The sequence below is a fragment of the Notothenia rossii genome (assembly GCF_949606895.1).
Source record: "Notothenia rossii genome assembly, chromosome: 6".
NCBI lineage: Eukaryota > Metazoa > Chordata > Actinopteri > Perciformes > Nototheniidae > Notothenia > Notothenia rossii.
Window position 1 is genome coordinate 38,159,915 of NC_136909.1, and position 13,845 is coordinate 38,173,759.

General features: G+C 39.0%; 1 protein-coding gene and 1 long non-coding RNA gene across 2 annotated transcripts; both read right to left on the reverse strand.

The window, feature by feature from the left end:
- Positions 1 to 9,272: 9,272 nt before the first annotated feature.
- On the reverse strand, positions 9,273 to 11,003 carry LOC307043014. The gene is made up of 3 exons (XR_013809257.1): positions 9,969 to 11,003; positions 9,474 to 9,585; positions 9,273 to 9,386 (listed from the first exon to the last, which is right to left on the reverse strand). It is a non-coding gene; the product is annotated as an uncharacterized lncRNA (long non-coding RNA).
- Positions 11,004 to 11,820: 817 nt separating this feature from the next.
- Positions 11,821 to 13,386, reverse strand: LOC307043013 (uncharacterized protein). The gene is made up of 2 exons (XM_079687191.1): positions 13,352 to 13,386; positions 11,821 to 13,239 (listed from the first exon to the last, which is right to left on the reverse strand). The coding sequence occupies exons 1-2, from the start codon at positions 13,361 to 13,363 to the stop codon at positions 12,472 to 12,474; spliced, it is 780 nt and encodes a 259-aa protein (XP_079543317.1). The 5' UTR covers positions 13,364 to 13,386; the 3' UTR covers positions 11,821 to 12,471.
- Between the last annotated feature and the right edge of the window lie 459 nt (positions 13,387 to 13,845).

Sequence of the window (13,845 nt, forward strand, 5' to 3'; positions counted from 1 at the left end):
TGTGTGTGTGTGTGTGTGTGTGTGTGTGGGGGGGGGGGGGGTGTGTGTGTGTGTGTGTGTGTGTGTGTGTGTGTGTGTTTGAGCCAGCAGAGGGCAGCAGAGTTTCAAATTAAACTCATTCAGTTTCAAAGCTGCAGGAACTCTCTAACTCTTTTCCTTTTTAGCATTTAAGTTATGACGCAGAAGTCTTTAGCTTTTTACATCATTGTTTTATTTTTGAAAACCTGAACGTTTCTTTATTTTCTTTCCTTTTCATAACTTAGTCTTACATTCATTCCAGATGGTCTCCTTCCTCTCTGTTCTTCTTCTGTTTTTCCACGAGCAGATGAAATCCTCCTGCAGAGAGAGGTGTTACCCGTTTTTTTATTCTTCTCCTTAAAATACATGTTTCATCATCCGACACGTGACGTCACTTCCTCTCTAAAGTTTCTCATGTATCCCCTGTTGACAGCATTCCCCTATAGTGACGCAAGAGGCCTCTGCACTGTGTACACTAAAACAAAGATGGCAATTAGAGGGGGTACACACGCACGCACACACACACACACACACACGCACGCACGCACACACGCACGCACGCACGCACGCACACACACACACACAGTGGTAGGCTGTTGTTTGATAATTCTTCACAGTGAAGTTCATCCTGCTGATCTCTCGACCTCTGAGTGTTACAACACTGTACACATTATCAAACAATCATGAATCATGTTATTATTATTAACGAGTGAATTATTAAAATACAACAGGTCACTAAAACAAGATGTTTAAATTGTTTTATTAATTTTTTGGCCTTTATACGATACAATATGCTTTATTGCCCACGTAAGGACATTTCTTCTGGACTCCGTCCTGCAGTTCCACATACATGTACATATACAAACATAGTTAAAATGAAAATATATTAAAATATTATCACTCATACACCGTTGGCACATGCAGTACACAATACACAGACGCACATGACCAACATTTAAATGTATATTACATTACATGTGAGTGTTGAGAAGTGTAATGGACATAGGCAAGAAAGACTGCTTCCAATCTTGATATATATCTGAAACATTTAAATAAGTAAAGGATATTAGCATTTAAAATTGAATTATTGTATAAATACATGAGAAACAACATACAAGTATTTAAGGCTTTTTAAAAAAAAAAGTATAACACTGTTAGAATTACAAGCTTGGTGATTTACTAATTGATCAAATTGTCTTCTCAGAAAAAACTATAATGTCAAGCTCAAAGGCTTTCAATAATGTAAATCAACAAAAAAGTTTTTTTGTGAATTTTCTTGTTTTCTGTCTTAATTTGTGATGTGTGTCATGTTTGAAAGCACTTTAAGCTGTGCCTGGTGTATGAAAAGTGCTTTACAAATACATCTTTTTTATTATTAGCTTTAAAAAAAAAGTACATTTACAATCATGAGGCTGCATCAAACAAATTAAGGATAAGAACACAAATAACAATTAAATAATAATGACTGTTTTTGATGATTGGATAGGCATTTTATTTTTGGAAATAACCGAATTAGTTTTTATTATAACCTACATTTTTGTTGTAATTTAGTTTCTTTAAAAAAACTTCGCCATTAATGCTAATGTCAGTATGCTACAGTGATTACATTGAACCATTTTAACATGTTGATGTTTAATAAGGTGTTCACCATGTTCACATCTTAGTTTAGCATGTTAGCATGCTAAGATTGGCAATAAACACAAAGAACAGCAGAGGCTAATGGGATTGCATTAGTTCTGGAGGTATTTAGCCACAAAACACATTCAAATGTTGACCTTGCCCCTGCTGGACAACATGCTCCCCCAGGACACCATGTATGCACTCAGCTCTTTCAGTGACAGGCTGCACTCGGGGTGTTACATGGAGAGATACCGCAGGTCCTTTCTCCTGCAGCAGTCAGAATCTACCACCACAGCTCCTGGTAGACCCCCCCCCCCCCCCCCACACACACACACAACAACAACAACTATGACACCACAGCTGTGCAATAAAGCTTATCTGCAATATGTTCCTAGTTACATTTTTTATTATTACTGGCTGCCTTCTTAGTATGACAATTTGAATACTGTAACAAGAATCTGTCTGTAACTCTGTGCATTATATAATTTTACCTCTGAGCTTCTCCCACGCTACTTCTACCCAAATTAATACTTTGCAAATTGTAATAAGTTTTATTACAAATGTGTACTTTAAATGTTATGTGCATGCCCTTTATCTAAGAGTGTTTCATTCTTATGATGGTGCGAGATACAATTAATTACTTGATCACCAATGTCAATACAATTCATCCAGAGAGCAACATGAATGTCTGAACCACATTTCAACGTGATCAATCTAAAAGAGGAAACGTCAGGCAATCATCAAAGCCGGTAGGATTCAACCTCTGGGGGACAAGAATAGTTGTTCATATTTCATGGTGTTCCATCCATTGGTTGTTGACATTTTTCAAGTTGGACTAATATTGTAACCCAACCAAGATCACCTTCAATAAAACCAGAACTGAATGTTTGTGTTGTAATCAGATTAGTTTATTTTTGTATTTTAATTAAAAGCTTTATTGAATGTGTTGCCCTGAAACAAATTCAGTATCATGGAGAGTAGTATTTCTATACAGTAGAGGAAGTGATGTCACTGCTAAAGGTGATATCATGGTAAAAGCCCAGCGTTACACATAGTTTGATTTGTCTTCACAATGAAGTTCATCCTGCTGATCTCGATGTCTGAGTGTTACAACACAGTATACATGACTAAACTTGTCTGAATCGTTATAAATATAATATAAATATTATAATACAACACGTCATTAAAACAAGACGGTTAAATGTTCTGTTTATTTTTTCGGCCCTTACAATATTGATATCTGTCTGAAACATTTAAGTAGGTAAAGGTTATGTGCTGGCTGCTAAACTAGCATTTCAAATATAATGATTGTATAAATAAATGAGAAAAAAAATACAAGATTTCAAAATAGTTTTACATTTTGTAAGTTAGGTGATTTACAATACTAATTGATAAAATTGTCTTCTCTTCTAAAAAAAACTATTTTGTTAAGCTCAAAGGTTTTCGCCAGTGTAAATCATCAAATCCTATACACCAAAATGTAGAGTTAATAAGTCTTGATGAATTAACACTATTACGTCACAGAGGGAACTTTTGTTGAAGGTACTCAGTTAGGCCTTCTCACTATCAGAAATGGGGTGCCCCAGGGTTCTATCCTTGGTCCACTGCTGTTTATAAACATAGTTCTTCCTAATATATACTTCAATCTCCATTATTTGACTTATGTGTTGACTTTGATGCATTCTAATTATCACTGCGCTATCACTGACTGGTTTTAAATGCAGATAAGACCAAGTACGCGTTTATCACAAGTCATGGCTCAAGGACACTCAAGGACAAAACCCCAATCATGCAGCTCACGGGGCAGGTCAAAAAACAAAGTCTTTACTAACAAAAACAATACGTGTACAGCAATCCAGGCAGGCAAACAAAGCAGTAGGTTAGGCTAAATTTAAATCTGGAAAATACAGGCAAAGGTCAAAACACAGGTTGAACTCTTCCAATAGCTCACTATTTTCCAATCCAATCCACATTTATTTCTATAGCACACAAAAAAACAAAGTTGACCAAAGTGCTAAACATCAATAAATATATTTTTAAAATATTAGTCAGCATGGGACAAAACATAATTCAGGAATTATTCAAATCAGATGCAATGCGAAAAACTACACATCATGATTTAATTCAACTGACAAATATAGTTCAAAATGCAAAACATGAATTCTTCTAGGAAAGTGGGTCAAGGCAAGTGGCCAAAAAACAACAGCATTAAGACACAAATAAAAAAAACTCATGCGGGTCATCTTCAGCTGATAATAATTGTGGACTGCAGCAGGAACCAGAGGAGCTTTTCGTTTAATATTAACTTTGCCAAATGTGGCTTTGAGAGCAGCTGTGACCTCTAGGGAATGTAAACATGATCGTCATCATCAGTTTAACCCTTCTCATCCTCATATTAAAAAGTCTTAAAGCCTCACATAACATGAGCCAAATGATCTTCCAGAAGGTCATGCTGGTGGCATTTGGCTCTTCACTGATGGATTTTATGTCTAAAGGGTATAGTGGAAAAAACTAAACAAAGAAGGGCAGTAGCATGTAGAGATTCTTCTACCATGTAGGGCAGCCGTTATGGCACTGCACTGTGTTACTTCGACTGGGAGGGCAACCTTGTAGTTGATCCATTCAAAAGCCTTAATAAGGCCGTTGAACAGCTTGCAGAGTAAAATGCTGCAGATAATGTTAAATTGAGAGAAAAAGCTATATAAAAGCCCATCAAGCTAGCTAGACACACAGACATAATAATTGATAAAATGTACAAGTTGAAATGGACGCTGAATTAATTTGGGTACCCTGGTTCTTTGTGTTATCTGGCTTACCTAACCCTAACAAACGTGATCTCACTAAGTGGTCCTACGACGCTGGTTATCAACTCAACCCAGAGTTTCTCAGTCCGGCTACATGTGCGTTCACATGAAAGTGGCGAAGTTAGCAACATACAGTATGACCAATCCGAAACATGGACAAGTGTACCGACTGACTGCCATCTAAGAGACACGACTGGCTCTGACTTAAATTACATTTAAGTGTTTAGTCAACTTAACATGTTGTTTAGATCCATTTTTGTGGAATAGAATATAAGACATTTTTCATACCCAAAAATAAATATAGATTTTTTTTTTGGAAAGCTTTCTTATAGCAAATAATGTAATAGTTACATTGTTCTGTAGATAGAAAGTGATATTCTATTAATTCACATATTCACACAGCAGGATTTTTTCCACTTTAAACTTTTTGGAAGAAGATTCTGGTCTGGTCCAAACTAAGGTTTGATCAAACGACCAATCTTTACGATGACAGAAGAACAAACTGTTTTGTTAGCTTTGGTGGAGAAAAAATGCAGCTCAGTTCCTCCTCTGTCGGGCGGAAATCATCCATTATGTTGTGTTTGGTACAAAAACCTGCAGACTCTGAGGTTAGGACATCAGATTATTTAACAGATGAACTGAGTCCAGCTGGCTGTAGTCTGACCCAAACTTCACGTTCCCATTTCTGTTCTTTACACAAAAGACTGAATTTGTTTACGACAGGACCAATAGTCTTCATTAATGCTTACACAGAATCATCTAATGTGTTTTCTTAAACGGGCCGTATTACAATATTTTTAAGAGTGAAGGGGATAGTAAAAATCATGCATTCCAAAACCATAATAAAAACATTAGTCAGGACTTATACATATATCTGTTATTTCCAGATTCATTTCAAATGATATCATGTGATCCACCTTTGCTCCAAAAAACCCACATTACTACAGCGTCTGTGTTTAAAATAGCTCATCAGAATGTCTCGAGATAACAGTCATTATTTAACATTGTGGTGGAGGAGGAGGAAGGGAGAGAGAAACTCAGAGCGTCACAGTGTAATGCTGCAGTGTTTCCTCCCATGCTGCTGCTCATGTTATCCACAAACCCTTTATGATTCATTGAGACAACCAGAGGCGGAGCGGAGGAGGACTGGAGGTCAGAGGGAGCTTTATCTGGACACATTCCAGCTGGCTCACTCATTCATTCAGTCTGCACAATCATGAGTGGAGTATACACTTGTGTAGTGTAGAGAGTGTATAGACAAAGTTGTGTCCGTCTGAAAGTTTGTTATGAACAATATAAAGGAATTGTTCACCCAAAATAAAACAAATAAATGAATTGTAAATAGCGCTCACCACCCTGCGCCTTATAATGTCTCGGAAAAGTTCCCAATCCTTCTATCGATTTGTGGGCTCATGGACAACGAAAAAAAACTATACTTTTGCAATACTATTTCTAAACAAAGCTTCTCTACATGATGAAAAGTGTGATTTGTGAGTGTTTTTACGGATTTCATTTCTTTTTTATTTGCATTTTAAGAGATGACTTGGTAACATGGCAAAAATTCGAAAATTAACACTTAAAAACATTAAATAACTAACAATCCACACATTATTAAGGAGAAGAAAAAGAAAAAAAAAGGATTTGAGGATTTGCATTACCTTTTTGATGGTTGAACTCTCTCTAACTCTGTTTGCACTGATAGTCTTTCATTTTTTAGCTGTTGTGCTCTACTAAACGGCATTCCATTCTACTCTGGCCAACACGGGCAAATGCGTTACAACAGCCCAAAACATTGTTTATGTTCAGGGATTATAAAATTGGCCAACTGTCACTCTCGCAGAGTTAGCCGGTTTCATAGTTTTTTTTAAATTTGCATTTTAAGAGATGACTTGGTAACATGGCATAAATAAGAAAATGAACACTTAAAAACATTAAATAACTAACAATCCACACATTATTAAGGCGAAGAAAAAGAGAAAAAAAGGATTTGAGGATTTTCATTACCTTTTTGATGGTTGAACTCTCTCTAACTCTGTTTGCACTGATAGTCTTTCATTTTTTAGCTGTTGTGCTCTACTAAACGGCATTCCATTCTACTCTGGCCAACACGGGCAAATGCGTTACAACAGCCCAAAACATTGTTTATGTTCATGGATTATAAAGTTGGCCAACTGTCACTCTCGCAGAGTTAGCCGGTTTCATAGTTGGATAGGTTTGATCAGTTTATTTGAATTGACTAAGTTAGCTACATACAGCAGATCTGCAATAATATTTGAAGAAATCATGCAATCACATTGTAAAAATAAGCCATAAAACATACATTTCAGGTACGTTTCCAGTGACAGTTGGTCAACTTTAGAGAATTTGCACCTGTCGGCCACCGTAGCTTTGCTCTTCAAGACGCCATTCCATTATGTTATGTAAAGCGTCTTTGAGCATTAGGAAAAGCGCTATATAAATCCCATGTATTATTATTATTACTATTATTATTGTATAAAACGCAATTCCAAGACCATAGAGAGCTTGGTTCAAATATATATTGCTTTTAGGTGAAGTATTCCTTTAGCAAATGACTAGAACACAATGACATTCTGGGACCCTGAAGCCATGGAAATATGCTACACCAAAATACATTGTTGGTGTTTTGACATATTACGTCTTGAAATTATCTTTTTGGAGGATATAGAAGCTGAGTTGGATATCTTCCTGCTCCAGAGATTCTGTTCTGACCCTGACCTTTCACCTCAGGTTTCATCGGGAGAGGCAGTGCATTATTATCACTAGTCTGAATGAACCACACAATGAGAGGTATTTTATAACTGTTAATGGAAACCTAGAATCTACTCAGACCGGTTCTCTGAACCGGACTGAGGAGCTGTGTCTCAGCTTGAGTTCTTTTCTCTTTTGGTTTCACATTTCAACATTTAATTGCCGTTAAAATATTGATCTGATGCCAAAAATCCAGTTCTACCACACTGTAAGACTTTGTTGTTAATCAACTTGTACTGCATGACCTGACTCATTTTAATGGCAAATTAATTTAGATAAATGAACATGTAAACAGGCTTAACAGTTACAAAAAAAGGTAACAAAAGAAAGAAAAATAAAATAAAAATAATAATGTTTGAAAAATACGTTTTTAGATGTAAACCTATCATCCACCACCCCGTTAGCAGGTGCCACTTGATTGACGTATATTTGAGACACCTCAATAATATAATACATTAACCGTGCTTTACATGAACCTCATCATGACACAAGAGACGACGGCAGGACTGTAATTTCCCATGTTCAGTGAACGCAACAGAGGCAAGACACCAGACCAATCAGAGAGTTGAATGGAAATACACGTGTGCTTGTGTCATTCAAGCTCGGCTCTGTGTGTGTGCAACAGCGCATTTAGTGTGATAGAGAGAGGGAGAGAGGGAGGGAGGGAGGGAGAGTGGGAGAGAGGGAGAGAGCGAGAGAGAGGGACCGGTGCTAGCGGGGACCGTGATGTTAGCATCTGGTTAGCTAGCTGGACTAACGGACATAAGGAGCTGTTTCCACAACAAGCTGGAGGAGGGTCCTCTCCTGTCAGACTGAGGGGCTCAGGTGAGCTAAAGGACTCTCTGAGTGTTTAGAACGGTTTTGTCACAAATTATTCAAAAGATTATTTCCGCGACACACCTTCATACAGGGGTGGACTGGGACAAAAATTCAGCCCTGGCATTTTCGGTCCAGACCAGCCCACTACATTATCAGCGGACACTACATAGAAGTCCACTAATCTTGCGGCATCTTCTCTCATACATACAACAAAGGAGAGTTATATTGCTTGATAGCAGTTAACAAATAATGCACTTAACTATGAACTCAAGGACTAAAATTGACAGCTATATCAATCAATCTTTATTCATTATAGTGTCAAATCACAACAGAAGTTATGTCATGACTAGGGGTGGGACGAGACTAACGGGAAGAACCCTTATGCTACCCTTTCAGTTTTTAGTCTGTGACTGTGAAAATCTTTTGGTGTAAGCCCAGTATTAGTTCAAACCAGACTCGGACAATAATAACAAAAAAATATCAAAATAATCTAAATAGAAACATATTACAGACAGTAGCAGCATTAGAGCTGAAACTCACTCACTCATTATGAAACCATAAATAGAGAATTGGAAAAAAAAAAATATATATATAGCTGTGTGAAAAGTCTAAGACATGGGTTACAGGTCTGAATAGATATGCATTCTCATATACGTGTATGTGCACAAGTATGTATTGCTCTATACTTCCTCGTCCGCAGCCAGCCAGCTCCACTCCTCACCAAATTCGTGACCTGCAAGAAACAGCAAACAGAACTTGTACTCAGTATCTGTGTACTGACAAATATATGTAGCCATGTAGCCTTTTTGTGACGTAGTGACACTTAGTGAACAAATGTATCTGTAATGAAGGATGACTTAAGTCTCAAAAGAGCCCTAAGGCCTACCTGCATAACTGTTAATTGTACTTAAAAGATATGCAGATGTTTGAAATTAAAACCATCAATATGAAAATCTTCAACCAGGAAATAATCATAATCAAACCTTTTGTTTCAATCTGAGCCAAAACAAGTTGCATAATAAACTCACAAGTCAAGACGAAGCTCTCAGATATGATGGATGACTCAAGCATCATAGAAGAACTTCTAGCAGGTCAGGAAAACCTGTTTGACAGGAGATAATGGTAGCAGAGAATATAAAGAGACATTTATGAATTCCCAATTGTCATTTTATCACACATATAGTAGGTTTCTTCACATAAACCTTTAAACATACACATATTGCATTCCTCTCACCACATGAAATAAGCTCAGGAACCCAAAAGTGGCACAGTGAATGATGGAGGAGACAAAGCAGGTCCTCAAAAGGGGACAGAGGGAAAACAACTCCTTAGGCTCTCATATATAGGGTGGTCAACCTAAAAGAGACATGGAAACATTATTAAGTCTCTCATCATCACAAATCAAGTATGAATTCATATAACATTATAAGACACATGACATACTCAACAAATCATAGACCAAAAAGTGGTGAAGTGGAGGCAGTAAGGGAGCAAATCCTTGAAAATGGACGGAGGGGGAACAACTCCTCAAGCTCTCACATGTCAAGTGGTCAACCTGAGAGGGAATTGGATACATTATTAAGTCTCTAATCATCACAAATTAAGTATGATTTCATAAAACATAAAAAATGATAAACTCAACATACTAGAGGAGACTCAACAGCCAAACTTTGGTGCAGTGAAGGTAGAGAGTGGAGGCAGAGAGAGAGCAAGTCCTCGAACATGGACGGAGGGGGAACAACACCTCAAGCTCTCACATGTCAAGTGGTCAACCTGAGAGAGAATTGGATACATTATTAAGTCTGAAAAATAAATAAAATGTTTCCTCTGTCCTGCACCTAGAGTTGAAAACCTTTGGGATGTGTGTTTCTTTCAAAACTTTTTTAAAATGATGAAGTATGAATTTATACAACATAAAAAAATACATGATTAACTTACCAAATTCTAACAGTGGTCCCAAATGAGAGAACAAGTCCACGTATAGAACAGAGGGAGAACGACTCCTCAAATATATCAGAACAACCTGTAATGGAGAATAATTGATAATTTAGTGTACATGATCCCACCATTAAGGATCAACACATAAGCACAATACAACTTCTGAAAAGCATCATTAAAATGACAAATAATGAATTACTACATCCATAATGTGTGATGTGTGATAATAACAATAATATTAAATATTTGTCGCCTTATCAGTGGAGCAGCTTTTTAAGCAGCTCACTCTTCTCTGCAAGTCTGTCTATCACAGAGTCAGAGTCCAAGGACATGAGGATGTCTTTCTCTGTGGCCATCAACATAAATGCCTCCAATTTATCAGATGAGAGGGTGCTTCTGAGTCTGTTTTTAATAAACTTCAAAATTGAAAATGTGCGCTCACAAGCCACCTGTGTGAGGGATAATGTAAGCAGGTATTTATAAGCAAGGCCTAGGACAGGGTATGGATCTGTTAGCATGTTGAAACGGCGAAGTATCTGGTAGCAGCACAGAGGGCATTCTTTGCAGGAGCAACAGCTTATGGGAGTTATCTCAACCTCTTCTGTGTTGTCCTCCTCACCACCTGATCCATCTTCTACTGTTCTTGCTTTGTACTCTGCCAATGGGGATGCCTTCAGCCTGTTCCACTGGAGTGCAAAGCTTTTCGACTCGGCCTGCATATTTTCCTTGGTTGCCTTGCTGTCAAATCCTTGCAAGCACTTGCTTAAGTCTTGAAGGGCAGACTGGGGAAGAGCACTGGTGCAGAGCTGAGGGAAGTTTCTGGGATCCAGACATGCCAAGTCAGCATATAGATTGCCGTGTGTTAAAAAGCGCCTATGAATGGCTTCAATTGCTGTGTCCATGATCCGGTTATGCACATTCACCTCATAGGATTTTTCTGCATCATCCAGAGTCTCATCCTGAGCCATCTCTCCAGGCAAGACTTTCTTCATCCTCCTCCTCTTTTGTGGCAGTGTGGCCTCCACTTCAATGTCCGTGTCATCTCTCTCTTGGATTTCTGTGTTTGTCCGGTTGACAAATGTGTCTGCTGCTTTTTTTACAGATTCAAAATCTCTTCCCAAGCTTTTCAGCATATCCTGTGTCGATGCCACTATTCTGTGAGCAGAGAGGATGTCCAATCCTGCCGTCTGAAGGTATTTAGACAATGGAGAGGTATGTTCAAATATGCGGAGGAAGATTTGAGCCGTCAAGATCGTCTCATACTTGAGCAATGACTCTGCATATCCTCTGGCCATGACACGGATACATGGTTTCACTGTTGCCTGTTTCTGTATAGCTGATAATGTCAACAGCACATCAACGTACAGACCATCTTCCGGTTTTCCAAAGGAGCCAAACACCTTCTTCAGGGCCTCATGCTTGGCCCACCAGCGTGTCTCGCCAATAGGAGCAAGGCGTCTACGTCTCTTGTTTCGGCCTGACTCTTCCCACACATTCATCCTTTTATATGACTCTTTGATGAATACCGCAATGCCATTGAGGAGCGCAAACAGGGACCCACTCTCAATAACAATCTGGGTTGTGTTTGCAAGCACCAGATTTAGTACATGTACGTAGCACCATACATGCACCTGGTTTGGAGATTGTGCAGACAATAGTGAGGAGAATCCTTTGTATTGGCCTTGCATGTTTGATGCCCTATCAGTCGCATTTCCAATGCACATGGTCTTGCTGAGGCCCATTTTGTCTAGAACTTCTGACAGCATGTTGACAAAGGCCTGTCCAGTGGATGAACTGCACTTCAGCACTGCAACAAGCCTCTGATGAACAACATCAGTAACATACCTCATAATTATAGAGCATTGATCCTGAGAGGTGATGTCCTGTGTTGTGTCCAGCTGCACTGAAAACATTCCTGCTTTCTTGATATCACTGGAGATGTTTTCTTGAATCAGATGGTGAATTGCATCTATCACTGAGTTGACTGTAGGGTGACCACCTGCTAAGAAGCCCAAGGGGGGACAAGGGGTATGTTTCTGAGGGACAATGTGGGACACTGCCCGGCGCGGAAGTGGTTTACCTATTTCTAGCACATACCATCTTACATAGTACATTAATAGTGCCCTATTCCACTAGACATGTGTAATATCTGATGTATGTCCATCAATAGGCCACCAATGTGTATTTCTTTCTAAATAAAGATTCATAACATTTTGAACAATGAATTGGCAAATGCTATTTAACTTAAGCAATTTATTCACTTCAAGCAACATTCATGAGAAGGTTCCAAATGTTTTTTCAGTATAGACACAGGAGTGCGAACCCATCAACATCACAAGGTGACAACAATGCAAAAAGTTGCCAACATAAAATCCTATGCAGAACAATGACATTTTCACCTAAAAGGCAACTGTAACCTAAAAATGGTAAATTTGCAACCCTGTAAACAGTCCACCAATGTTCAAAATCAATCAAACTACATCTTAGAGAAATGGGATATTAACTAGTTTTCTTCAGGTTTCTTCTTGAACTTGTATTTCTTGTTGGAGCGTACAGCATTGAGGAGAGCCTTCTCTTTCACTACATAAGAGTAGAAGTCCTTGCAACTGAATGTGAAGTTGCTCTTCACCTGGATTTCTGACTTGATGAGGTTTACCGAACATCTGTTCCTTGTGTCTGTCCAGCATCCTGTCATCAGTGAAAAGACCCTCTCCACTGAAGCATTGGTGATTGGTACACTCAAGAGGAAAGAAGCTAATGCTGTCATGTTTGGTGTGTGTGTGTGCTTGAGTAAGGTGGCCCACTTCTCAACGACTGAAGCTTCTGACTGCACAATGGCCTGTTGGTGTGGCAGAACAACACAATACTCATCATATAGTGCATCCATGTCCAATTGCTTGCTTAGCTGCAGGACTTCTACAGCTTCACAGAGATGGGTGAAGTTGAATGGGCTCTTCTGTAGTGCCAGGCTAGCCACTTTCTTCTGGTAGTTGGAGTCTGAGAAGTCATAGCGCTGCTCCAGGTAAGTGAGAGAGGACTGGTAGAAGTTGCACATATCCTCTCTGAGCACAGCTGCCTGCCTGTCTGGAAACTCCTGGAAGAGTACACCCGTCTGGGCCCCAAAGAAACCATCACTCTGTCGTTGCTGTAGCTTGGTTTTTAGGGTGAACATCATATCGTAGAGCTCACAGACAGTCCCATCTTCTCGCTCCAGCACCAGCACAGTGTCGTGGAAAATCTTCAGCGCATTGCTGAGGAAGGACAGGTAAACCTAAAAGAAGTAAGATGAGTCAATGATCACTCTTTGCATTATCATAATTTCTCTTATCCCTGTTGAATGCAATTCAAAATAATTACCTGTAATTCAAGGGGGTTGCCCTCACCATCCTGGTCATCCCTGAACAGCCGCCATAGTGACTTTGGGCACTTTTCCTCTCCCAATGAGAGAAAATAGGCCTTGATAGGAGCCCAGCAGTCATGAAGCCTCTTCACTGCAGGCCACAGGCTCAGCCATCTTGTGGGCACATGTCTAAGCAGGGACTGGTACTCTATCTCCACAAAGGTGTGAACTGACTTAAGTTCCTCAACGCGTTTGGCAGATGAGGAGAAGTGGCTAAAGGTCTTGTTGACAACATTTTCTATGTCGATATTTAGCCGATCTCCTGCGTGTTTTGCACTGTTGTGAACGATGTGGGCCACACAGTTTGCCTTCAAAATAGAACTGTTGTTCTCTTTCAGTTTCTGGAAGACAGAGTTGTATCTCCCATAATTCACACTAGCATTGTCAGCACTATACGCAGATATCATGTCTAGTCCCAGTCCGTTTTCCTCCAGCTTGGTGACTATCTGGTTGTGGATCGCGTAAGATGTTTCATCA